The 22,793-nt window shown below is 45.8% G+C and overlaps 1 protein-coding gene across 10 annotated transcripts in view; it reads right to left on the bottom strand.

Moving 5' to 3' along the window:
- Nucleotides 1–500: 500 nt before the first annotated feature.
- Nucleotides 501–22,793, bottom strand: part of CHST10 (carbohydrate sulfotransferase 10) — a 31,724-nt gene continuing 9,431 nt past the window's right edge. For 4 of the 10 annotated variants that reach the window (XM_045580992.1, XM_045580994.1, XM_036436057.2 and 1 more), the window contains 6 exons: nt 18,558–18,646; nt 17,664–17,795; nt 10,395–10,486; nt 7,298–7,532; nt 4,907–5,012; nt 501–3,517 (listed from right to left, as the gene is read on the bottom strand). In XM_045580992.1, coding sequence (XP_045436948.1) covers nt 2,980–3,517; nt 4,907–5,012; nt 7,298–7,532; nt 10,395–10,486; nt 17,664–17,795; nt 18,558–18,600 — 1,146 coding nt within the window. In that variant the 5' untranslated portion in view covers nt 18,601–18,646 and the 3' untranslated portion in view covers nt 501–2,979. Of the gene's footprint in view, nt 3,518–4,906; nt 5,013–7,297; nt 7,533–10,394; nt 10,487–13,343; nt 13,541–16,077; nt 16,173–17,659; nt 17,821–18,343; nt 18,529–18,557; nt 18,647–22,793 lie in introns of those variants that run through there. The other 6 variants (XM_036436064.2, XM_036436059.2, XM_036436056.2 and 3 more) reach the window with 6 other exon arrangements.

Genomic DNA, 22,793 nt, shown 5'->3' on the forward strand with positions numbered 1-22,793 from the left:
CCCACAGAAACGAGAAGGCTGTGCTCTGGAGCCTGGGCAGGCATCAGGAGGATGGGTGCAGGAAAAGTTGTTGGTTTTCAAATTGTTCAGACTTTTTCTTCACGAAGAGTAACAACTTCTAATGCTCTACATTTTAGCTGTTACCACGTCCAAGTAGTTAATATTTTATAAAACCTATGGTCCAATTTAGATTGCAAATTAAAGAGAATCACCAATCCTCTGGCCAGTGATGTCAGAAGTGCCGTTACATAGCATCAGAGGCGAACAGGAACCCACGATGCTGTGGTGCCACACCAGCAGGAGGCGGGTGCAGGAGAGGGCATCTGAATACCATGTGAACAGGGCCTACATACTCAGCGCAAATACGCTGGTGGGGACGTCCCTGCAGTCACTGTCCCAGGGGCCTGAATGAAACGGAACAAGGGCAGCACCTAGATATTCTCCCACACCCACTGATTCCTCAGTCTTGCTATGAGACAGCAACACAATGTACACAAATATTGAGTAAAATTTTTATTATTACACTCTGAGACTTCAGGCCATTGGACACAAAGAAAGCCTAAAATGAGGGTGAGAGAAACATCGATCAGCCGCCTCCCACATGCACCCTGACAAGGAATCAAAGCTACACCTTTTGGTGTAGAGGATGACACTCTATCCACTGAGCCACACCGGCCAGGTCTTATTTATTCCTCTTTCAAATCCAAGCTTAATGTTACTTCTGAGTTCTCACCCTGACATTTCCCACCAGCCACCATCTCCTGTGCTGCCCATCCCCTTACCTGGGAAGGGAATGAGCTGTGAGCACTATACCTTGGTGGCACCCCCAGCCCACAACCACCTTAGTGCCCACCCTGTAGGGACACTCCATCCTACCCCTTGGCAGGTCCAGCGTCAGCCACAAAGTCCCAGAGCTGAGGACATGGGGCTCCTGGAATGGGCATAGGCACAGGTTGAGACAGCTGCCCAGCGACACCTGCCAGGTGAGGGAGGTCCCCGGCACAGGCAGTGTGTGTTTCCAGGAAGGACCCAGCAGTGTGAGGGTTGGCTCCAGGCTGCGTCTGCAAAGCTCCTCAAGGCAGCAGTGAGGGGGAAACTGTTTGGGTGACAGGAGAACTGGCACCTCCTCCTGAGGTCTTGGGGGAGGCGGGGGAGGGAAGGAAGTGAATGATTCTGGTGGAGGTGACTGCAGTGGGGCGTTGTGCGGGGTCAAGATCTACCACACATAGAGGCGGTGATGGGGAATGACATTGGGACATACTGTGAAATGTCCAGATGTTCTGGTGGCCAACGCTACCTGTTTGCAAAATCTGTTAGGAAAATGACGCAAATGCCAAAGAATAGTGACCTAAATCTAAAAGCCAGAGGATTGGGGACACATGGGGACACAGCTTTCTGACCTTTATTTCTGAGAAGAAAGATATTTTTAAAAAATTAGTTCTAACTTTAAGGCCTTAGACTCAAATATATTATTCACACTGTTACATTTCAAATAGGAAAGAGGTAATCAATTGGCTGATTAGGGTGTGAAATGATTTTCTCAAGACTACAAAAAAGAGCTCATGTGACATCCCGCTTGTCAACTGACAGGCCACTACACTGACGTCTCTTGGTCAGCGCTGGGGCCTGTCACATGTGGGCCTTCTCTTCTGTGGTCCTGCCACCAGCAGCCACTAGAGCAGTCCTGCAGGCCCCTCGCTGGGGCCAGGCCGCGGGGGCCGGGTGGGGCCACAGAGAGCCCCTCAAAGTGCAGCACGTGTCAGGATGGACAGTTTTTATTTATTACTTTATTACTTTCACATTTACAGACTCAGGCAGCCCCTCTGAGAAAGGGAAGGTGGAAGCTGCCTGGAAGAAAAGCTGGGCTCATGGCACGTGGGACTTCTCACAGGGAAATGGTCCTCGGTGTCAGCAGGCACCTGACATGGTGGCCGCAGCTCGCTCCTCGGTGCCAGTGCCTGGAAGATGCGTTCCTGGAGGCTGCCTCCGCCCAGGATTTTATTGCTGGTGAACCTCATCATTCAACGTACAGCCCGGGATGACGGCACTAACAAAGCAGGTCCGGGGAGCCATTGGCTGAGATGAAACTGAACCGTGTAAACTGCAGGGACTGCAACGCTGCCCTGCTGGCCTCCAGCCCCAGCGGAGGGCCTGGGGAGAAGGAAAGGGAAGCCCCGCTGCCCCTCCAGGTGGAACAGAGACAAGAGAGGGACAGCCATCGGGACCGGCATGTCCACATCCACAGCAGCCTGAGCTCCAGAACCCACCAGCTCTTCCTTTTCCCAAAGACATTCGCTTCTCACGTGGAAAGAACACTCCACTCCCCTTTCCAAATATGTAGCTCTTGGGCTGAATGAGGTAACCACCTGGCAGACAGAGGATCAGAAACAGGGACTAGCAGTACTCAGGCGTGTATTCTTAAAGGACGGATGCCAAAAAGTGCCGTAGGGTCACCCCCGAATCCCACAGGAAGGGGACAGTCGTGGAAAGAATGGTTTACCTCTGTGATTACAGCAGCGCCAAGGTGAGAGCCAGAGCTGACATTTTATTACAGACTTGGTCTCGTATGAGCTCCTGCCAGTTCTGCACACCATCAGCTTCTCGGGTCTCCTGAGAGTGCGAGGAACCCTTCCCACCGACCCCGGGTGACAGGCAGGCCTTCCCCGCCTTGTCAGCTGAGTGAAATGACCCCTAGTGTGTGTAACTTTCGCTCCTGCAAATGTGTAGTCCTTTTACCCTTCCAGGAGACCAAAGGCCTCATGGCATTGGCAGGCGTGGGGGCGAAGGCCCTCAATACGCCTGATGTTCACAATGAGCCAGAACCGTCGGGTGCAGCTTCACCAGCCGAGGCGCCCATGGCCCCCGGGGGCCCGCAGGAGTCTTGAGGAGTGAGAGGAAGGGAGTGTCAGTTCTGTGCTCAGATCTCCACTTGCTTAGCCTCTGGTCTAACAAAGGTATCTGCGTTCACAGATCTACACATTAGTTTAACAAAAAATCTGGCTTCTGATACCCAAAGAGCTTAAAGTCCCCTTCAAAACGAGCATACAGGCGCCGGATGTCCCGTTTGCTGATGCCCAGGAAGTAGTGCTCCACCTTGGTTTTGTTATACACGGTGATGCCCGGAGGGATGGTGGGGTATGACACCAGGTGGTCTATGCCCGCCTCTTTTAAGATGTACGGGGCGTCGTCCTCCAGGGTCTCGTGGTGACCAATCACACTGTATGATATCTCGCAGGGCGCGCACAGCTCGACGTACGTCACCCAATGAATGATGTGGTCCCCAAACTGGAGGTCCAGCCATCGGTGGTTTGGATCACCCAGGTAGCGCACAAAATCTTCAAACTGGATGCCCCGGGTCTCTGTCCGGTTCCGCCTGTACTTCCTGATGATGCCGGGAGCAATCTCATGCCTGTACCAGGGTTCAAAGCGGGGATTGTGGACGAACTTGTCCTTAAAAGCAGATATCAGTCTTTCAAAGGGATCTCTTACAATAAAAAACTTGAAGTAGGTTTTCAAGCTAAGGGAAAAATGTAGATAAACAAGAGGTGAAGCCGGTGCTAGTGGTGGTGACGGCAGTGAGTGGGGAAGATTGGAGAAACACCTGGAGCAGCTGCAGCCGCCACATTCTGAACCCTCACCCGGGCAAGCCCTGAGATGAGCACATCACACACAGCCCGCTTAATCCACCCAAATGCCACTGAAGGCAACCTGCTCGTTAGCACCCATGTTATAAGTGAGGAAATGGAAGCTCAGAGACTGTGACTGTCCAGGGGGCCGCTGTGAAAACATCTATTTAACCTACGTTTTGTTTTACTTGAGAATTTCAAAATTTTAAGAACATTTAAAGGTTTTGTTCCTGGGAAGAAAATCCTAAGGACAGGAACTCTGAATGAGCTAGGAACAACTGAGACTAGGAAAATTACTTTATATCTTAAAAGACGAAATTCAAAATTGCCAGGGGCAGGAAAGATAAGAGCGGTGGTGGTAGGAGATGGAGCGAGGCTGAGGCTCCAGCGGGCGAAGAGCTGGCCCAGGAGACCTGAGGGAGTGGCAGTGGTGGCGCCGGGGCCCCAAGGACACCATGAGGACCGTGAGGCCACTGCTGTCACTGCAGAGGCTTACCCCCTGCCAGAAACTGCTCAGTGCTTTGCAGGCCCTAACCATTTCCTGGCAAAAGCCCAGGATGGTAAGAGGGCAGCCTGACCCAGCTCAGCTCTGGCACTGAACAGCTGCGTTCTGAAGGGTTTGGACACGTTGGAAAGCCTCTGGAACCAGGGCTGGAAAGAAGAGAAGGTGCTAATGAGCGAGGCAGGGCCAAGTTCAGGTGGGTCCTGGCATTCTTATTCCTGTTGAACTTTGCTCTGGCGGGCCATTTCATAGCTAGTAAAGAGAACTTTTCCATTTACAGCTAAGTTTTAAGTGCCAGTGCCCTCCCTGCTGTGATTGGTGTGTCTGTCTGCCAGGCTGTGCTAGGTCCAGTCCACACCGCCACTCCCAGGGCAGTGGCGGGGAAGCAGGCATGATGCGGTTGAGGAAAATGAAAACTAAGTGGGGTTTCCCTGCAACCTAAACCCCTTTCTTATGAAGTAACAATCATATTCAGTAAGGAGTCCAGAAAACTAAACACAACCAGCGCAGAACAAAAATGACCACTCACTTCTATTGGGAAAATGACCTTCCTTCATTCCTATGGACTGCATGAAGGTGAGGGTGGAGAGCCATCCGAAATTCCCATCAAGATTTCTGAGATTAAATGCACTGAACTCTGGGCATGTGCAAAGCTGCCTCTCTCCAATGCAAACCAACAGCCCTCTGGAGTCCTGGGCGCAGCTTGGGACATATGGCAAGTACAGAACCGAGCCTGGGATGTATCGAAATGCCCCTCCCTGCAGGAACCTGTTCCTACCGCTTCTGAATTTCTGCATCGCTGAAGGCAGAGAGACGAGGGAGGCCGTTCTTTTCATGGTCATGAACCACATTCTCAGGGATGTCTTCGATGGAAGGAAAGGCACCTGGGAAGTAAACAAAAGAGAAGTGGTGTGCCCCCCTCAGTGCTACCTTTAAAGAAGATGCCCGTCTCTTAACTTAGGCCCATGTTCCCCGCAAGTTAGATCCAATATCCACGTGATATTGAATTCCAACTAAGACAAGTGATACGAGGCAAAATGAGAGTGCAGACAAGCTTCTGGTCACCTGTAAGCCAAAAGGAGGAAACAGAGGAGTTAGGAGGAGGAGGGCAAGGGAGCAAGTAAGGGGTGGAAGGAAGGATGATACCCACCCTGGTACCGCACTGGAATCGGGCTAAACCCGCCAACAGACACATCGCTGCATGCAAACAGGATACCCACGACCTCCCACGCTCAAGCTCTGTGAAACTGGGCACAAGAGAACCACCTGCTCACCCACAGCACTCACAGGCTCGGCACTCCGACAGGCAAGGACCCACATCCCTGGGCCTAAGATGGGTTCCTAGGTAACCTCAGGGCACCCCAGAGATGTGGCAAGTGGCACAGATATTTGGTGCCGAACAACCCAGCTAATGTTGTGGGATAGACAGAAGCAAGGGTTAAGGATGAGACGGAGTGACTAAGAAGAAAATGGCAAGGTCAAGAGCCACAGTGCTCAGAGGCAGGCTGATGAATGTAACCTGGGGAGGGGCATCCTTGGGTTGGTGGGTTGGGCAGGTTTTCATTCTTTTCCAAACTTAGACAAATGGAAATAAAGTGTCATTACCTGAGCTTTTAGCCAAGACTCTGCAAACCTTTACATCCATCTTTGTGTTACTCCTGTCTTGTTACATGTGAAGTCTGGTGGGGGGAAATCTCTCTTGGGCCATCTAAGCAGTGGCCACAACTTGTCTATTTTTTTTTATTCTTCCCCCAAATGTTTAAGTGCAAGTCTAGACCTCTACACTAACTGCTGTGGATGGCTCTACATGGGCAAGTCTGTAAAATGAACCAACCTGTGGATTTGCACATGGACTTGCTCAGATATCTGTCCCCATCCAGGCGCAGGTAGGGCCGGCAGAAGGCAGACACAGGACCACCTGTTTCCTCTTACAGGCATACCTTGTCACATTGTGTTTTGCTTTATCACGCTTCACAGATGCTGTGTTCTTTTACAAACTGAATTTTTACAATTGAAGGCAAGAACCTCCACCAGCAGGAGGGTTACGGCTGGCTCCGCTGCCGCTTCCTTGCCGCAGTGGCTGGGAGGGCTGCGGTGCCTCTCCGGTGCGCCTACACACGGCCTGGCCACCTGCTCCTGCTTTTGTCCTGCCCTCCACTGATGTTGCATACAGTGGTGGCAGATTTGTAAGAATCGTATATTCATTGTTTCAAATTTGATTGTAATCTCATTCTATGACATCAAAAATCCAACATGCATTCAGATTACCCACACTTTGCATTATATACCAGAAAATGAGGCGAGTGTCTCTCTCCTTCCCCAGCCAACCTGGGAAAATGTCATTGACAACAAACTCTGACCCCTGACTGAGGGCAGAGGCCAGACACCGGGCCACCACCCTCAGGGCTGCCAGGTCGCATTCTTCATCCAGGTCACACTGCTGTGCTTCTTTTACAGCTGAATTTAAGACATAGAACCCATAAGTATCTTGTCAGCTCAGAGTACATAGAGTTTAAACTAATAAACATGGTGTCTGGAAGAGCAGTGAATAATAAAAAACTACTGTATGAGGTCACTTGTCAGTGATCTCATTTGTTCCCAAGAAAAACATCAGATTTCCTGAGGCAAGTCAGTTAAATCCTCTGAATATGATGCTTGGTGTAAAATGAGGATCATTTCTTTCTGCCCACGTGGCACTGAATCCTTTGTGTGTGGGTAGAGGCTCCCTCCTAGGCCTGGGGAAGGGGCCCTTCTCACTACAGGAAGGGCGGCTGTGGGGCGGCTTCCTGGCACTCAGTGAGCGTGGGGCCTTGGATGACAAGGACAGAGCCAGTATCTAGTAAGAATTAACGCTGTGAATCTGAAGAGAAGAAACAGGACCCACCAGGTGATCAGGCTGCCTGAGATGGGGACTCTGCTGTGGAAAGTGAGGAGACCGTGGCCTTGGCCTTAGGGGTGCCCCTTTGAAAACATTCAGTATCTAAATGAACCCCACTAAATACAACACAGAACTGTCTGACAGGTTACCAGCTCCTCTTAGGAGATGTCCCTCCCTGTGGCTCCTCCCTTGCCCCCTTGTCTGCCTCCCGCCACCCCCAGGTCACAATGGCCCTCCCAGGGCAAACCCCAAAGTCACCAAGGGAGGGCACACTACGGGCACGGAACGTACCGTTTAACACGATCAGCACTTTCTTCCACTGTGTGTTGCCCACTTTGGGAGTCTGGCAGAAGAGGATCTTGTGCTTGTCACAGACGAATATTCGGTCCAGGACAAACTTGGACACTGCCGTGTGTGAGAGGTTCTTCAGCGCCTCGTCCCTGCAGACGTTTCGGATGAGCTCCAGGCGCTCCATATAGACCAAGGGCTGAACAAGCTGGCCGTCTGACAGCACCTTCCCCGTTGGCTGCAGGGACAGGGAGGCAAAAGGGCATGAGAGCCTCCTTAGCAGAAGAGGCTGCCGCTGGGGAGCCCTGCTCTGGCCTCAAGCTGGGCAGGCAGAGAAGCTGCATCCGACATAAGCAGGGCCCTGTGCACTGGATTCACCTCCAGAGGCCTGGGACTCAAGTCCATGTTCAAAGAAAAGTGAGCCCTCTTGTTCCTCATCCTCAGCTTGGACAAAATGAGGGGTGGTCGGTGGGGTGTCTGCTAGTCACTTTGCTGATGAAATTATGAGCCATAATTTTCTGAAACTGTAGGACACTTTTCATTCAGGGCTTCAGGAAATGCCAATTCCCTATTCCCCTCACCCTCCCCCCCACTCCCCATTCTCCATAGAATTTCCCTCCCAGTGATTCTATGTTTGCCTGCATGGCCTGTATTGAAGGACCAGCTGACTACATGGTGACTATTTGGAAGATATTCTGGTTTATTAATTTAAAAAACACCTAAGTCATTTAGTATGTTTTGAAAATGCAGCAGCCATGGCTCCATTTCCTCAGTGGTAAGTGTAGCAGGAGAGTTAGAAGCTAGGAAAATCCCAGGGTAAGTGGAATAGGGAAACTGAGACAAAAAAATGAAACAAGGCCAGACAGTTTGGGCAGCTTGCAGCAGCTTGTGAATCGAAAGACTTTATCTTCCCCAACGAAGGACACTTGAGAACAAATGGTTTATACCCTCCTCCCTAACCAGAGAATAGATCTTAAATCACGCAGGCCTGGGAAAACAAAGACCCAATCAATGCCACCTGTGCCAGCTAGAACCAAGGACAGATGAAGGAACAAATAACAAAAACCCCATTAATGCTCAACAGACCTAAGATATAAGACGTAACCAGAGAAGAGGGGACAAAGACCACTCAAGTTGGGCTCACCGCCTGTCTCCAAAACCCCTAATTCTCTGACTTCCCTGTGAGCTCAAGCAGCCCACCCAGGCTCACCTCTGTCCTTGAACATTTGTAAAGAGCCAAAGCAGAGCCCTGCCTAGGCTTCCCCCATTGTTTCTTTACCCGATTCCTTCCTTCGTTTCACTGTCCCCAGCTTTAATAAACATACATTCAAACCCATTTGGACTCATGTTGCAAAATCTTCCCTACACAAAGTCAAGAACCCACACCTAGAGGCCGGCCTGAGGCAGACCAGCTCGAGGCAGCCCCTGTCCAGCAGCAATAAGCACAGGGCGGTGTTTCCGGAGATGCAGGTTAGGGAGGGAGGCATTGAGCCACTGTGAGCACACGCGGGAGGGAGCACGCCAGCACTTGCCTATTCTCTAAGGAGTTATCAACCAGATGAGAAAATCCAGGACTGTGAAATGAAGGCTTTGATGCCAGAAGCCTATGCCAGCAGGAAAGTGGACCCGGGACCACGCAGAGGCGGGTGTGCTGACAGACCCCATGAGCCCGAGGCAGCAGGAGCACAGGCTCCTGTTGGGTTTCTGAGCTTGGGGCCCAGCCACACTGGGGAAGGGCTGCAACTCTTTTCTCTGTGATGTCACCTTTTGAGTGTTGGTTCTGACCATTCTGTTATCTGGAACAGGTCTTCAATAGCTTTTTCCCTCAAAAACATAGTATATAGGAGATATAGCTTCTAGCCCGTGTGTACCTGAGACAGGCTCTCTGCTGCCTCCACACGGAGCACAGCCTAAATGAAAACAGGGTCACAGCTCTAGCTGTTCTGGCTCAGTGGACAGAGTGTCAGCCTGCGAATGAAGGGTCCCGGGTTCAATTCCAGTCAGGGGCACATGCCTGGGTTTTGGGCTTGATCCCCATTATGGAGCGTACAGGAGGTAGCCGATCAATGAATCAATGATTCACTCTCATCACTGATGTTTCTATCTATCTCTCCCTCTCTGAAATTAATTAAAACACACACACACACACACACACAAAAAAAAAAAAAACAAAAAAAAAAACAAAAAAACAAGAGTCATGGCTCTGCCACCCAATTCCAGAGCTGAGGCTTCACTGCACCCCAACCCACCTGACTGTCATTTCTTTGTATGCACCCCATTTTAAAAAATCTTTTATTATTATTGATTTTTTGAGAGAGAGAGAGAGAAAGAGGGAAACATTGATTTGTTGTTCCACTTATTTATGCAATCATTGGTTGCTTCTTGTATGTGCCCTGATGGGAGATTGAACCCACAATCTTGGCATATCAAGACAACTGGGCTACCAGGGAAGAAATCAATCTTCCTTTTCTTTTCTCTTCTTTTCTTTTCTCTTCTTTTCTTTCTCTTTCTTTCTTTTTTTCTTTCTCCCTTCCTTCCTTCTTTCCTTTTTTCCTTCCTTCCTTCCTTGTTTAATCCTCACCTGAGGATAGGTTTCTATTTATTTTGAGAGAGAGAGAGAGAGAGAGAGAGAGAGACAACAATTGTTGCCTCCCATACAAGCTCCAACCAGGGATGGAACCCACAACCTAGGTAGATGCCCTTGGCCTGAAATCAAATCCACCACCTTTTGGTACCCAGGGGATGCTCTAACCACTGATCCACCTGGCCATTTTAATACCGGGGTGGCTTATAGCATTTTCTCCTCTTATGATTCTAACACTTTCAACACTGCCAGGAATTGTCAGAGCGAGTCTCTTCACTGATTTGCCCGGAATACAGTGAGCCTTTCTGCCTGTATCTTCAGCTCAGGACTCTGAGACAGGAAAAGTTAGGAGGTGCTCCAGCATTCACCCACAGCAGCTAAACTTCCAAACCCTGCCCTTCTCCTCAACCCACGTTACACAGACCGAGACACCACAGGGAAGAATGGGAAGAGGCGGCCCTGCTCCTCTGCTGACCAGGCCGGAAGGGACAAAGCCCTCTACCTGGCTGTGCCTACCTTCAGTTCCTCAGGAAACTGCTGCTCTCCCTGTAACTTCCCAGAATCCGGCATGGCTGTCAGGAACAGGAACTCCTGTTTGGCGCTGTAAGCTAAGAGACAGAGAGGTGAGAACTCTTCTCATGGAGGAGCAGAAAAGAGACCTAGAATGGACCTATATGGGCACACCCAACCAGTATTTGACAGGTGCAAAAGCAATTCGGTAGAGGGGGCAGTCTTTTCAATAAGTGGTACTTGAGCAATTGAACATCTATCTATATGTATAAAAGCCTAAGCGACCATTCAACCATCCAACCAGTAGCTATAACATGCACTACCACTGGGAGGCAGACACTCAATATAAAGGCATGGAAACATGGAACAGACTGATGAATCTCAGAGGGAAGGGGGGAGGGCAGGAGGAGATTAACCAAATATCTGATATGCATACTAGAGGCCCACTGCACGGATTCGTGCACTGCTGGGGCCCCTCAGCCTGGCCTGTGGAGATTGGACCAAAATTGGCTCTGACATTCCCCGAGGGATCCCAGATTTCAAGAGGGCACCGGCCAGGCCTAGGGATCCCACCGATGCACAAATCAATGCACCGGGCCTGTAGTAGACACATACAACCTTAAAAATAAAAACATAGCAGAAATTTTTTGGAAAATTTGATAAAGTAAACCTCCTCAAAATAAATACTCGGCTCTGCACAGTTCACAGGAAGGCAAACTACAGCCTAGGAGAAGAAATTTACAAAGGAGTTATACCTAGAATACATGAGAACTCTCAAAACTCAACAGTAAAAAAAATAATCCAATTAAAAAGTGGGTAAGACATGAACAGATGTTTCACCAAAGTGGATAAACAGGTAGCAGATAAACACATGAAAGGATGTTCAACATCATGAGCCATCAGGTAAATGCAAATTAAAACCACAGTGAATTGTTACAGGGTGGGGAAAAAGTAGGTTTACAGGTTTTGGCATGAAAAACAATACAATAACTAATAAATAATAATATAAGAATAAATTGTGTTTCATGTACTCACAACTATAAATCTACTTTTGCTCCACCCTGTAGTTAGAGAATAGTCACAAGGATGTAAAGTACAATATAGGGAATTTGGTGTCAGAGGACTAATAGATTTATCTGGGTGATCAATTTGTAAGTTATATAAATGTTTAATCATGGAGTTGTACACCTGAAACTAATATACTATTGTATGTCAATTTTAATTTTTTTTTTAAAGAAACAACTCAAAGCAACATACAGTGAGATACCACTACACACCTAGCAAAATAGCTAAAATACAAAATAGTGAAAATACAAAATGCTAGTGAGGATGCAGAGAAACTGAATCATTTATACATTGCTGGTAAGAATGTAAACTTGCATAACATTGGAAAACAACTTGGTCATTTCTTTAAAAGCTAAACCACAGCTACCATGCAACCCAGCAATTGTTCCCAGGCATCTATCCCAGAGAAATGAGAACTATGCTCATGTAAAACCCTGCACGCAAATGTTTGGAGCCGCTCCATTTGTAATAGCCCCTAAAATGGCCAGAATCCAGACATACTCCAACAGGTTCAACAACGGGGACATCCACCTTGGAATACAGCAATAAAAAGCAACAAATTACTGATACATACAAACTGGATGAATCCCCGGGGATTTTTTTATACTAAGAAATAAAAGGCAATCCCAAAAGGTCACATACTGGATATAATATTCTTTTTTTTCCCACTTAATTTTTAAAAAGTGAAAATAATTTTCAATTACAGTTGACATTCAATATTTGTTTTAGGTGTGTAGCACACTGTTTACACATTTAAATACTTTATGTAGGGATCCCACCTGGCAGCATACATCACCTGGCACCATACACAATAATTACAATACTGACTGTAGTCTCTTTGCTGCCCATGACTATTTTGTAACTGCCAATTTGTACTTCTTAATCCCTTCAGTTATTTTACCTTGCCCCCTAAACCCCCTCCCATTATAATATTCCTGAAATGACAAAATGATGGAGAAGAAATTAGTGATAAGTGGGGGCGGAGAGGAGGAGGTGAGTATAGCTATAAAAGGGCAACAGAAGGGATTTCCGTGGTGAGGAAGGTGTTCGGCACCCTGACTGTATAAACATCAGCACCCTGCTCATGATTCTGCTCATGTATTAACATCAGCATAGCTCTGCAAGATGTTACCACTTGGGGAAACTGAGTCCAGGGACATAGAATTCAATCTGTTATTTGTTGCAACTGCATGTGACTCTATAATGATTCCCCAAATAAGATATTTAATTTTTTTAAAAGCCAGACTAGAAGTCAAGTTAGTGCTTACACATTAGTTTAAAAATTCATGGGAACTGCCCTGGCGGGTTTGGTTCTGTGGATACAGCATTGGCCTGGGGACTGAAAAGTTCTGGGTTTGATTCTGGTAAGTGCACATGTCGGGGTTGCAGGCTCGATCCCTAGTATGGGGCGTGCCAGAGGCAGCCAATCAGTAATTCTCTCTCATCATTGATGTTCTATCTCTACTTCTCCCTTCCTCTCTAAAATCAATAAAAATATATTTTAAAAAAAACCTCATGGGAACTGAGATGAGGCTAGAGAAATCTTACAAAATGCTAGTCCAAAATAATAATTTATAGCCAACTGATTTTTAGAAGACTTTTGGAACAAAATTTGAATATAACTTTCAGACCTTTATAATCAAACATTTATTTCCAAAACTTTGCAAACACTAATACATAGCTAGAAAAAATAGAGCAAATAAAATTATAAAAATGAGCAAAACGAAGCATGGACAAAGGCACAGTTCACTTTTAAAAAAAATCAAAACCTCTCCCCTTAGGTCATTAATACCAACACTGCACACCCTCCTGCAGCCCCCACCTGCCCAGTCCTCGCGTCCCCCTCCCCGGCCAGCACTGCCAGGAGAGAGCACAGGAAGAACTCCTTACCCACCCCTGACAACAGTAGCCCCATCTCCCACAGCTTCCTTTTCGGACTCCAATAGAAATCTCTCTGCCGTGCACCTTTATGAATCCTACTAAAGTACTTTTTCCCCATTTTCTAGGTTTGAGTTAAAAGGCAACCTAACCAAAGCTGTGCACTGCCGCTGTTCTGCACCGGCAACAGGGACAAGAGTGTTGTTTATGGTATAAAACTAGACAAAGGCGTCAGTGCCATCAGCCCAAAGCTGCCAGATACCCTCCGGCTCTGAGACCAACATCTGTCTATCCTCCTCCTGGGCAATCTTACCACCTTTGGAGCACTAAGGAGCTGACAAAAAGGTCCCATTCCCTCCTGTCCTGTTCCCACAGCATCTTCTATTAGCACTACAATGCTTAGCTAGTTCAACACTTGGTTCAACAGGTTTTTGCAGAAATCTAAGCTTCTTAATAACATTTAAATAGGACAATGTATTGTGAATTTTAAACAATTGACCTATCAGTCAGTTTTTGAAGAGCAGCCCATTTCATGTACTCAGAAGCAAAATAAATGGACTTTGTCAGCTGTGGGACATCTCACATACTGGCCAGTCATCTGCCAATTTTTAACATTTTTATGATTTTAAACTTCCTGGTGTTTTCTCCCCACCTCCCTTTGGGCCTGCTTCAAAGAGACAGAAATAACTGACAGTATAATTTATGTTTGGTTTGGCTTTTCCATTGCTTTGTCGATGGCCATTTATTTTCAGCAGATGCCATTATGCCCACTATGATCAAACCGTGGTTCCCTTCCCCACTCTGGCCCTCAGGAACAAGACTCCAGCTGCAAGAGCAAGGATTCTGGTCCTCCAGTTATGGCCAGGTGCCTTCGTAACACATCAGCTCACTTTTGTTATAGGCCTCATTCTATTCACTATGCATTTAACTTTACCAAGCGATGCACTGCTTTGTTTTTCTAGAAGGGATCATATCCACTCATCTTCCTGACCACGCTGTGTCCAGTCACCCATGTCTCCCCCTTCACACGCCAGGCAGGAGGCAGGCAAAGACTCTGAGTCATTGGCTCTGCCCTTAGCAGCTTACAACCAAGTTGAGGGACTAAGTGAAGCAAAAGTTTGGGAGAGGAAATCAAACAGAATTGAGCCTAAAACCAGAGTCTACACTTATGCACCAGATGCACAATTCTCAACATCCCTGTCATGAAATTTCCCATCGCTGGATTGGATCTATTTTCCTATAATAAAGCTAGTCACAACACCCGATCCTAGTTCAACATGACACTGGAATTTGTCAACCAAAGATAAATCATTGCCACAAATATCACTGTAGCTTCATTGCTGAGCTGAAAAGAGACCACAACACTATTAAAAAAAAAAAAAAAAAAAAAACAAGGTAAGCATTGCTATAAACAGCAGCTCAGGACATATCTGCTCTTCCTATCAGCTTAAGTAGTAAGGGAATCATTAGGAACAGGCAGGTAAGAAGAAAGCACACACATCCACTGAGGGAGTCTAGAACAGAGCCTTCCCACAGACTCTGAGTTACAACCGGCCCTTCCGTGCTAGGACTAAGGATTCGCTACGTACGTTTCAGGAAATGAACCTTCATCACCCATGATCCTGCTGTGTTGCCAGTTATTTCCTGTGATAAATATTCCTTGTGATAAAAACAAGGCTTTTGGTTCAAAGGTGAAAATACTGTGAACACCAGTGAAACAAAGCCTAAAACATGAGAAAAGTCTTTGCAGACACAAGTTTACAAAACTGTTTCCTGTTCAGCTCTAAGATCCCCTCTGAGACAGAGGGGAGCCCTAAGGCTAAATGACAATTCCCACTAAAAGGATAGGAGATGCCTGAACCACCCACCCACTGTCTTCTCTGATGGCCTTCAGGGGGCTGTTTAACTTCAAGGAGCTCAATCATCTACACTGGTAGACCCTGTGTGTGAGCTCACTGCCTTTGTTCATAACTTACTGACAGACACCCATCTCCGGGATTCTAGCCAGGCACTTAGGGACAAGTCCTCCGCAGTCAAAGATGGCTGTGCTATGTTGTGGGCCCAACAACAAAGAGTTCTCACTGAGTTCAGTGCACCCCATGGGGCTGACACCGACCTCACAGGTGCCCTGCCCTCACCAGGACCCTCTCCATGCCTCACTGAGTGAAAAAGAGAAAGTGGGGCCCAGTGTGCGCTGGCACCAAAGTTCCCACCTGGAGTGGTTCACTGGCCACAGCATCACACGGCCACACGGAATCGAAGGGCACAAGGATCACCGCCCACCTTAAAGGGCTGGAGATACCTGGTGAGCAGCACAGAGGACTACCACCGGCTTTTCTCAGGTCTGAAATCCCAGAGCATCCAATAGATTCAATAACAAATGTCTAAAATAATGAAATTCTAAAGCTTTTCATCCTTCTCTGTAGGTTTTTTCTTCTTTCCCTGTAATTTTTTACTCCCCTTTACAAAACCTCTAAGTTTTAACACTTTTGTGAAAACATTCGGCATAAAATCTGCCATGTCAAAGCAGAATGACACCTCGTGTGTCAGCTACCACTGAGGAATGAGGTGTTCTCTAGAGGAGCCAGAGAATAATATAACTCAAAACATACATCCAATTTAATTATTTTTTATGTAAGTCTCATAAATATATTACCGATTCTACTTTTTTAAACAAAATAAACCATAAACACTTTAACCTCATGACCTGCCTTCTTTACCAGGAGGAGACTTTTAAAGAACTCACAAGTAAAATGTGTGGTTTCATAGTATCAGCAGCTCTGATTATCATTCAGCTTCCCAGCTCTGTTCACACTTGAGGTTCTCTCCCGGGCCTCACTCCTACGTAGATTCAAGTTCACTTAGTCTCTGGTTGGCCTCAAGCAGCAAAGGTTTTCAAAGCCCCCCAGTGATTCTGAAACTCCAGGGGGAGGAGAACCACTGCTCTACCTCTCAGCAAGGGGCTTCCATTCTTGGTAACCACGCTGGAGCCATGTCCAAACTGCCAAGCTGAGCTCACTGCCTCAAAGTCCAACAAGACTGAGCCCGGGTGTCTGACAGAGGCCCCAGTGCCCAGGGCGAGCCAGTTACCTGTGTGATTCTGGCCACCTGGGTACCTGCATGGATGACACTACCTTTCCGAGTCTGCGAAGCCTCAGTTCTCATGAGGGCCATGGATGATGAGGGGTGACTTGTGATGATAGCTTGTTGGGGCCTCAAGTACTGAGGGCCCAGTAACTGATAACTGTTGTTAGTGGAAACCCTGGAGCTAAGCACTCCCTCCTTGGTGCTGATCTCAGGTCTATCCTCTTCTGCCTGCAGATCTGCCTTCCAACCTTTTTATTACTGAACAGACAGGGAGACGCAGAGAGACAGGAGCAGGACACGGGGGGCACCAGGCAGCCCTCAGTGCTGCAGGGACACACCCAGGAGCTCCAGGCATAGCAGGGCCTGCAGGAGAAAACCGGGAAAGTGCTCACGTGATATTTTTCTAAACTCCTTTGCTAAGGGCCACCATCTGCAGGATGTACAGAGTCATGCAAAATAAGGATGATGATCACACCCTCGGCCACAAACATCTCCCGTTAGGCAGACCTCATCAGGCCAACCTAAAACCGCTCCTAAGCCTCTGACATCTGCCCTGTGTTTCGCTCACTCTGCCTCTGAAAGGAGTCACTTTGGAGTTTAAGATGACCATCACTGCACCTCCTTTGCATGCCCAGCACTTCACCGGTCACTCAGAGAGCCTCGCCGCGCTCAGGTGAGTCTTAGAGGCTAAGACCCAGGTAAGCAAAGGACAAGAGCAAGACCTAGAAGCAGCTCTGCTGAAGCTGGGCTTGGTGCTCTCTGTGTCCTCCTCTGACCGTCCACATCATGTCAAGGGAGTGAAAAACTCTCAAGCACAACCTGACATGCACATATTAAAATCACCTTCTTTCTGATGCACCAAGGTGACCTTCAAGCATGTGGCCGCAGTGCACAGCACCACCTGGCACTCAGGCATGCTGATCAACCACAGTCTTGTCTCACAATGATGCCAATTAGAACACATTCCCAGATTCTGAGCCTGTGGGATGGCATGGAGGAGGCGCCGAGGAGCCACCAAGAAAGCATATTCTGTCCACCCAAAAGGCGGAGCTGTGAGAACATCCCCTGCCTTTTCACCCTGCACCTCTATATGGTTAAGGATGAGGATGCCATAACCTCCCCAGTATCTTCCAGAACTAAAGTCCTTGGATTCTGTGACAGAGGTCATTTGTGCATGTCCTCAGAAACACTATCACAGCAATGTCTGGATTAGCCAAAATTCCCTCCACAAGGCAGCATACCTACCGTCCGGGTCTCTAAAGGTCAAGGTGATGAATTTGCTGGCCACCATGAACATGAAAATCACCCAGAAGCATGCAGCCAACAGAAGCCACTGGTGGTGCATGTTGTCAAAGGTCAGCCATTCAGTGATTCTTCCTGGAAAACAAGCAGAGTGCTCCTGCTGCTTACAAATACATCAACTAAACAAGTGATCAGAAAAACAATAGGGGATTCTAGTTAATAGCATCAGTACAAATAGTTATTTTAAAAACCTTTTATTGATACTATGGGTATTTTGACTTAGCTTTAACTTAACATTTTATTTTTAATTAATAACTTTCAATTTGATAATTAAGTCAAAGGTAAAACATCTGGGGGAAAGGAGCCACTTCTCTCTGCTTTGGAACTTGTGGTAAAATTTTACTTTTGCCTCTTGATTGCTTTCTGGAACAGACTAACATCAACATGTTTCTAATCTCCTTTGCTGAGGATCGCCATCTGCAGGAGGCTGTGCGTACTGTCGTGCAGAATAAGGATGCTGAGCACACCCAAGGTCACAATCATCTTCCGTGAGGCAGACCTCCTCAGGCCAACCTAAAACTGTCTCACTCTGCCTCTGAAGAGTCGATCTGGGGTTCAAGATGACCACCACTGCACCTCTTTGCAGGTACCTAGCACTTCATGCATCAAAATGTTTCTCTTACCCAGAGCCCACCAGGGCCTGGAAGCAGGCGGGCAAGAGGAGTCCTGCCAAGGGCTAGACCTCCGAAGAGGGCAGAAGCCATACTGGGCACTCTCAAACAAGCTGCTTAGAACCCTGTCTTGCTGACGAGAGGTAGCCACACCTAGAGAATCTGTACACAGAATCTGTAACCAGGAGAAATGAACATCAAAACTTCTCTGTCTCCATTCACTTGCCTGTAAGGGCCAGTGCAGAAACTGGGGGGTGGGTGTTTTTCATGCTTTTGTTGCTCAGGAGGGATGCAGGTCACACAAGTCCCACTCTGCTGCAGGAGACAGATAAAGAACCAGGAAGTCAAGTCAGTTCTCAGCAAGAGAGACAAAAATGCATGTTTCATTTCACCTTCAACAAAGCGCTTCTTCAAGCCAAACCAGATCCTTTAAAGGGGCCAGGCTGGCTGGGCTGGTTTCTGCCAAAAGGCTGAGGTCATCCACCACTTGCCAGTGGGGAGACCTGGTCCTCTCAGCATGTGTTGATGGCAAACAGCATCAGAGAGCTTCTAAACACTAGATGGGACAGAGCTTGGGGTGGACCCAGAGAATCAACTCTCCTCTTGTCTCAAAAATGTTTATGTCATAGACTTTCACTGGGACCAGGTATCTGAAACCCAAATGTCCCCCACCACGTGGTTACCCAGCCTACACCTGAACACGCCCTGCAGCGGGGAATTCACCACCTAATGTGCAGCCTTTCTCAGGTGGCTTGTGCATCACCTTCTGTCATCCTCAGCTGCCCATACAGTAGGCCCAGTGTGCTTCCTGAGGTCCCAAGCAGCGGACCAAATTAAACATATTAAGCAAAACACAAGACACCCAGTTAAGTCTGAATTTCAGAGGAACAACGAACAAACTTTTTAGTATCAATGTGTCTCAAATAGTGCATGGGATATACTTACACTAAAATAAGCTATTTGCCATCTCTCTGAATTTCAAATTTAACTAGATGTCCTGTATTTTATTGGGCAACACAACCCAACAAAGGGAATGCCACTCCCTTTCCACCTGCTTAAAGTCAGCTGGCCTTTCCAAGCCCAGTCCCCTTTCTCCTCTGTCATCTTTTGAGATAGCACTGCACAAGCCAGAGGGACCTGGCTGGGTCCACCACTCACTGGCTCTGCAACTTGGCAAGTGACTTAGCCTCTCTGGCTTGGTTTCCCACCTGAGACCAGTCCTTCCTTCCAGGGTGGTCTTGGGATTAAGTGTACCTATCTGGTTTGGAGCAGATCCCCTACAAACGTCCTGTGACTTTCTGATTTAAGCAATATACCCTCCTAAGGGTGGCGGTTAGGAACCATTGTGAGAGGGTGCTCTTCCCCAAGAAGAGAGGCCAGACTCAACCCAATACAAGAGCAATTCTAAGAGGGAAATCCATAGCATTTTAGGCCTACTTCAAGAAACAAGAAAAATCTCTAATAAACAATCTAACTTATACTTAAAAGAACTGGAAAAAAAACAACAACAAATAAAACCCAAAGTGAGCAGAAGGAAGGAAATAATAAAGTTCTGAGCAAAAAATAAACAAAATAGTCTTTAAAAATAATACAAGAGATCAATAAAACTAAGAGCTAGTTCTCTGAAAAAATAAGCAAGACTGACAAACCTTTAACCAGACTCACCAAGAAAAAAAGAGGACCCAAATAAATAAAATCAGAAATGAAAGAGGAGAATTAACTACTGACTCCAAAGAAATACAAAGGGATTGTAAGAAAACTCTACGAACATCTATGTCAACAAATTGTACAATCTGGAAGAAATGGATATATTCCTAGGAAGAATCAGAGACTCTGAATAGATAAATTACAAGTAGTGAAACTGAAGCAGTAATAAAAAATAAATAGATTTTAAAAACTTCCCAATAAATAAAAGTCCTAGATTGGATGGCTTTACAGATAAATTTTACCAAATATTCAAAAAAGAACTAATGCCTATCTTTCTCAAACTATTCTAAAAAAGTCAAGAACAGGAAAGACTTCCAAGCTCATTTTACAAGCCAGTTTATCCTAATTACAGAACTAGATAAAGATACTATAAAGAAAGAAAATTTTAGGCCAATATCCCTAATAAACATAGATGCTAAAATCCTCAACGAAGTATTAGCAAACCAGATTCAGAAATATATTAAGAAGGTCATACACCATGATCAAGTGGGATTTATTCTGGGGATGAAAAATTGGTACAATATCTACAAATCAATAAATATGATATATCATATAAACAAAAGAAAGGTAAAAATCACATGATCATATCAACAGATGCAGGAAAACACTGGATAGAATCCAGCATCCACTTATGATCAAAATTCTCAGGAGAATGGGAATAGAGGAAACATGCCTCAAAGTAATAAAGGCCATATATGACAAACCCACAGCAACATCATACTCAGTGGGCAAAAACTAAGTGGTTTCCTTAGGATCTAGAAAAAAACAGGGATATTGGCTTCCATCACTCTTATTCAACATAGTACTGGAAGTCCCAGCACCAGAGCAATCAAATAAAAAAATAAAAGGCATTCAAATTGGAAAGGAAAAAGTAAAACTGTTATTATTTGCTGATAACATAATACTGTATGTAGAGAACCCTAAAGATTCAACCAAAAATCTACTAGAACTGACATATGAATTCAGTAAAGTAGCAGGATACAAAAAAAAAATACCCAGAAATCAGTTGCATTTGTACACATCAATAATGAACTATCAGAAATGGAAACTAAGAAGATAAACCCATTTGCAACTGCCTATAAGAAAAAAATACCTAGGAATACATTTAACCAATTTAAAAAAACTTGTTCTCAGAACATTATAAGACACTGAAGAAAAAACTGAAGAAGATACAAATAAGTAGAAGCATATACCATCTTCATGAATAGGAAGATTGACACCATTAAAATGTCCACACTACCCAAAGTAGTCTATAGATTCAATGCAATTATTATCAACATACCAATAACATATTTCACAGAACTAGAACAAATACTCCAAAATTTTATATGAACCACAAATGACCCTGAATAGCCACAGCAATCTTGAGAAAGAAGAACAAAGTTGGAAGAATCACACTATCTGATATCAAACTATAGTATAAGGCCTTAGTAATCAAAACAGAATAGTATTGGCATAAAAACAGACATATAAATCTAGAACAAAATAGAGAACCCAGAAATAAACTAACACCTTTATAGTAAATATTTACAAAGGAGGCAAAAACATACAATGGGATAGACTATTCAATAAAGTGTTGGAAAAATTGGATATTTGCAAAAGAAAAGAAAAAAAACCAGACCACCTCCTTTCACATACACAAGAATAAATTCAAAATGGATTAGAGATTTAAATGTTGGACCCAAAACTATGATAATCCTAGAAGAAAACATAAGCAGTAAAATCTTGGACATTTCTCATAGCAATATTTTTCTGATATATTGCCTCAGGCAAAGAAAACAAACAAAAAAATAAACAAATGGGACTATATCAAACTAAAACATTTTTACACAGCAAAGGAAACCATCAACAAAATGAAAAGATAACCCAATGAATGGGAGGACACAGACATAATTATATATTAATAAGGGTTTGATAGCCAAAATTTATAAGGAAGTTATAAAATTCAACATCAAAATTAATAATTCAATTAAGAAATGAACAAAGGACCTGAATAGAAATTTCTCCAAAGACGACACACAATGGCCAGTACACATGAAAGGATGCTTAAAGTCACGAATCATTAAAGAAATGCAAATTAAAACCACAATGAGATATCACTTTACACCTGTCAGAATGGCTATCATCAATGAATCAACAAACAAGTATTGGCGAGGATGTGGGAAAAAGGGAACTCTAATGCACTGTTGGTAGGAATGCAGATTTGGTGCAATCACTGAGTTATATCAAAAAAATTAAAAATAGAACTATCTAATGACCCAGAATTCCTCTACTGAGAATATATCCAAAGAAACCCAAAACATTAATTCGAAAGAATAGATGCACCCATATGTTTATGGCAGCATTATTTACAACTAGTGGACACTGGGGGGGGATAGGACCAGGAGGGGTCCTTCAGCAGTCCGGGACCCTCTCTCCTTACTGACCACCTGCTTGCTGCTCCTTAGCGCTGCTGTGGAGGTGGGAGAGGCTCCTGCCACTGCAGCTACACTTGCCAGCCATGAGCCTGGCTTCTGGCTGAGCATGCTCCCCCTGTGGGAGTGCACTGACCCCCAGTGGGCAGCTCCTGCGTTGGGCTTTTCTCCCCTTGTGGTCAGTGAGCATCATAGTGACCAGTCATTCTGATCGTTCTGCCATAATGGTTGCTTAGGCTTTTATTACATAGATAGCCAAGATTTGGAAGCAGCCCAAGTGCCCATCAGTAGATGAGTAGATTGAAAAGCTGAAGTACATTTACACAACTGAATACTATTCA

The sequence above is a fragment of the Pipistrellus kuhlii genome, unplaced genomic scaffold (assembly GCF_014108245.1).
Source record: "Pipistrellus kuhlii isolate mPipKuh1 unplaced genomic scaffold, mPipKuh1.p scaffold_m20_p_13, whole genome shotgun sequence".
Taxonomy (NCBI): domain Eukaryota; kingdom Metazoa; phylum Chordata; class Mammalia; order Chiroptera; family Vespertilionidae; genus Pipistrellus; species Pipistrellus kuhlii.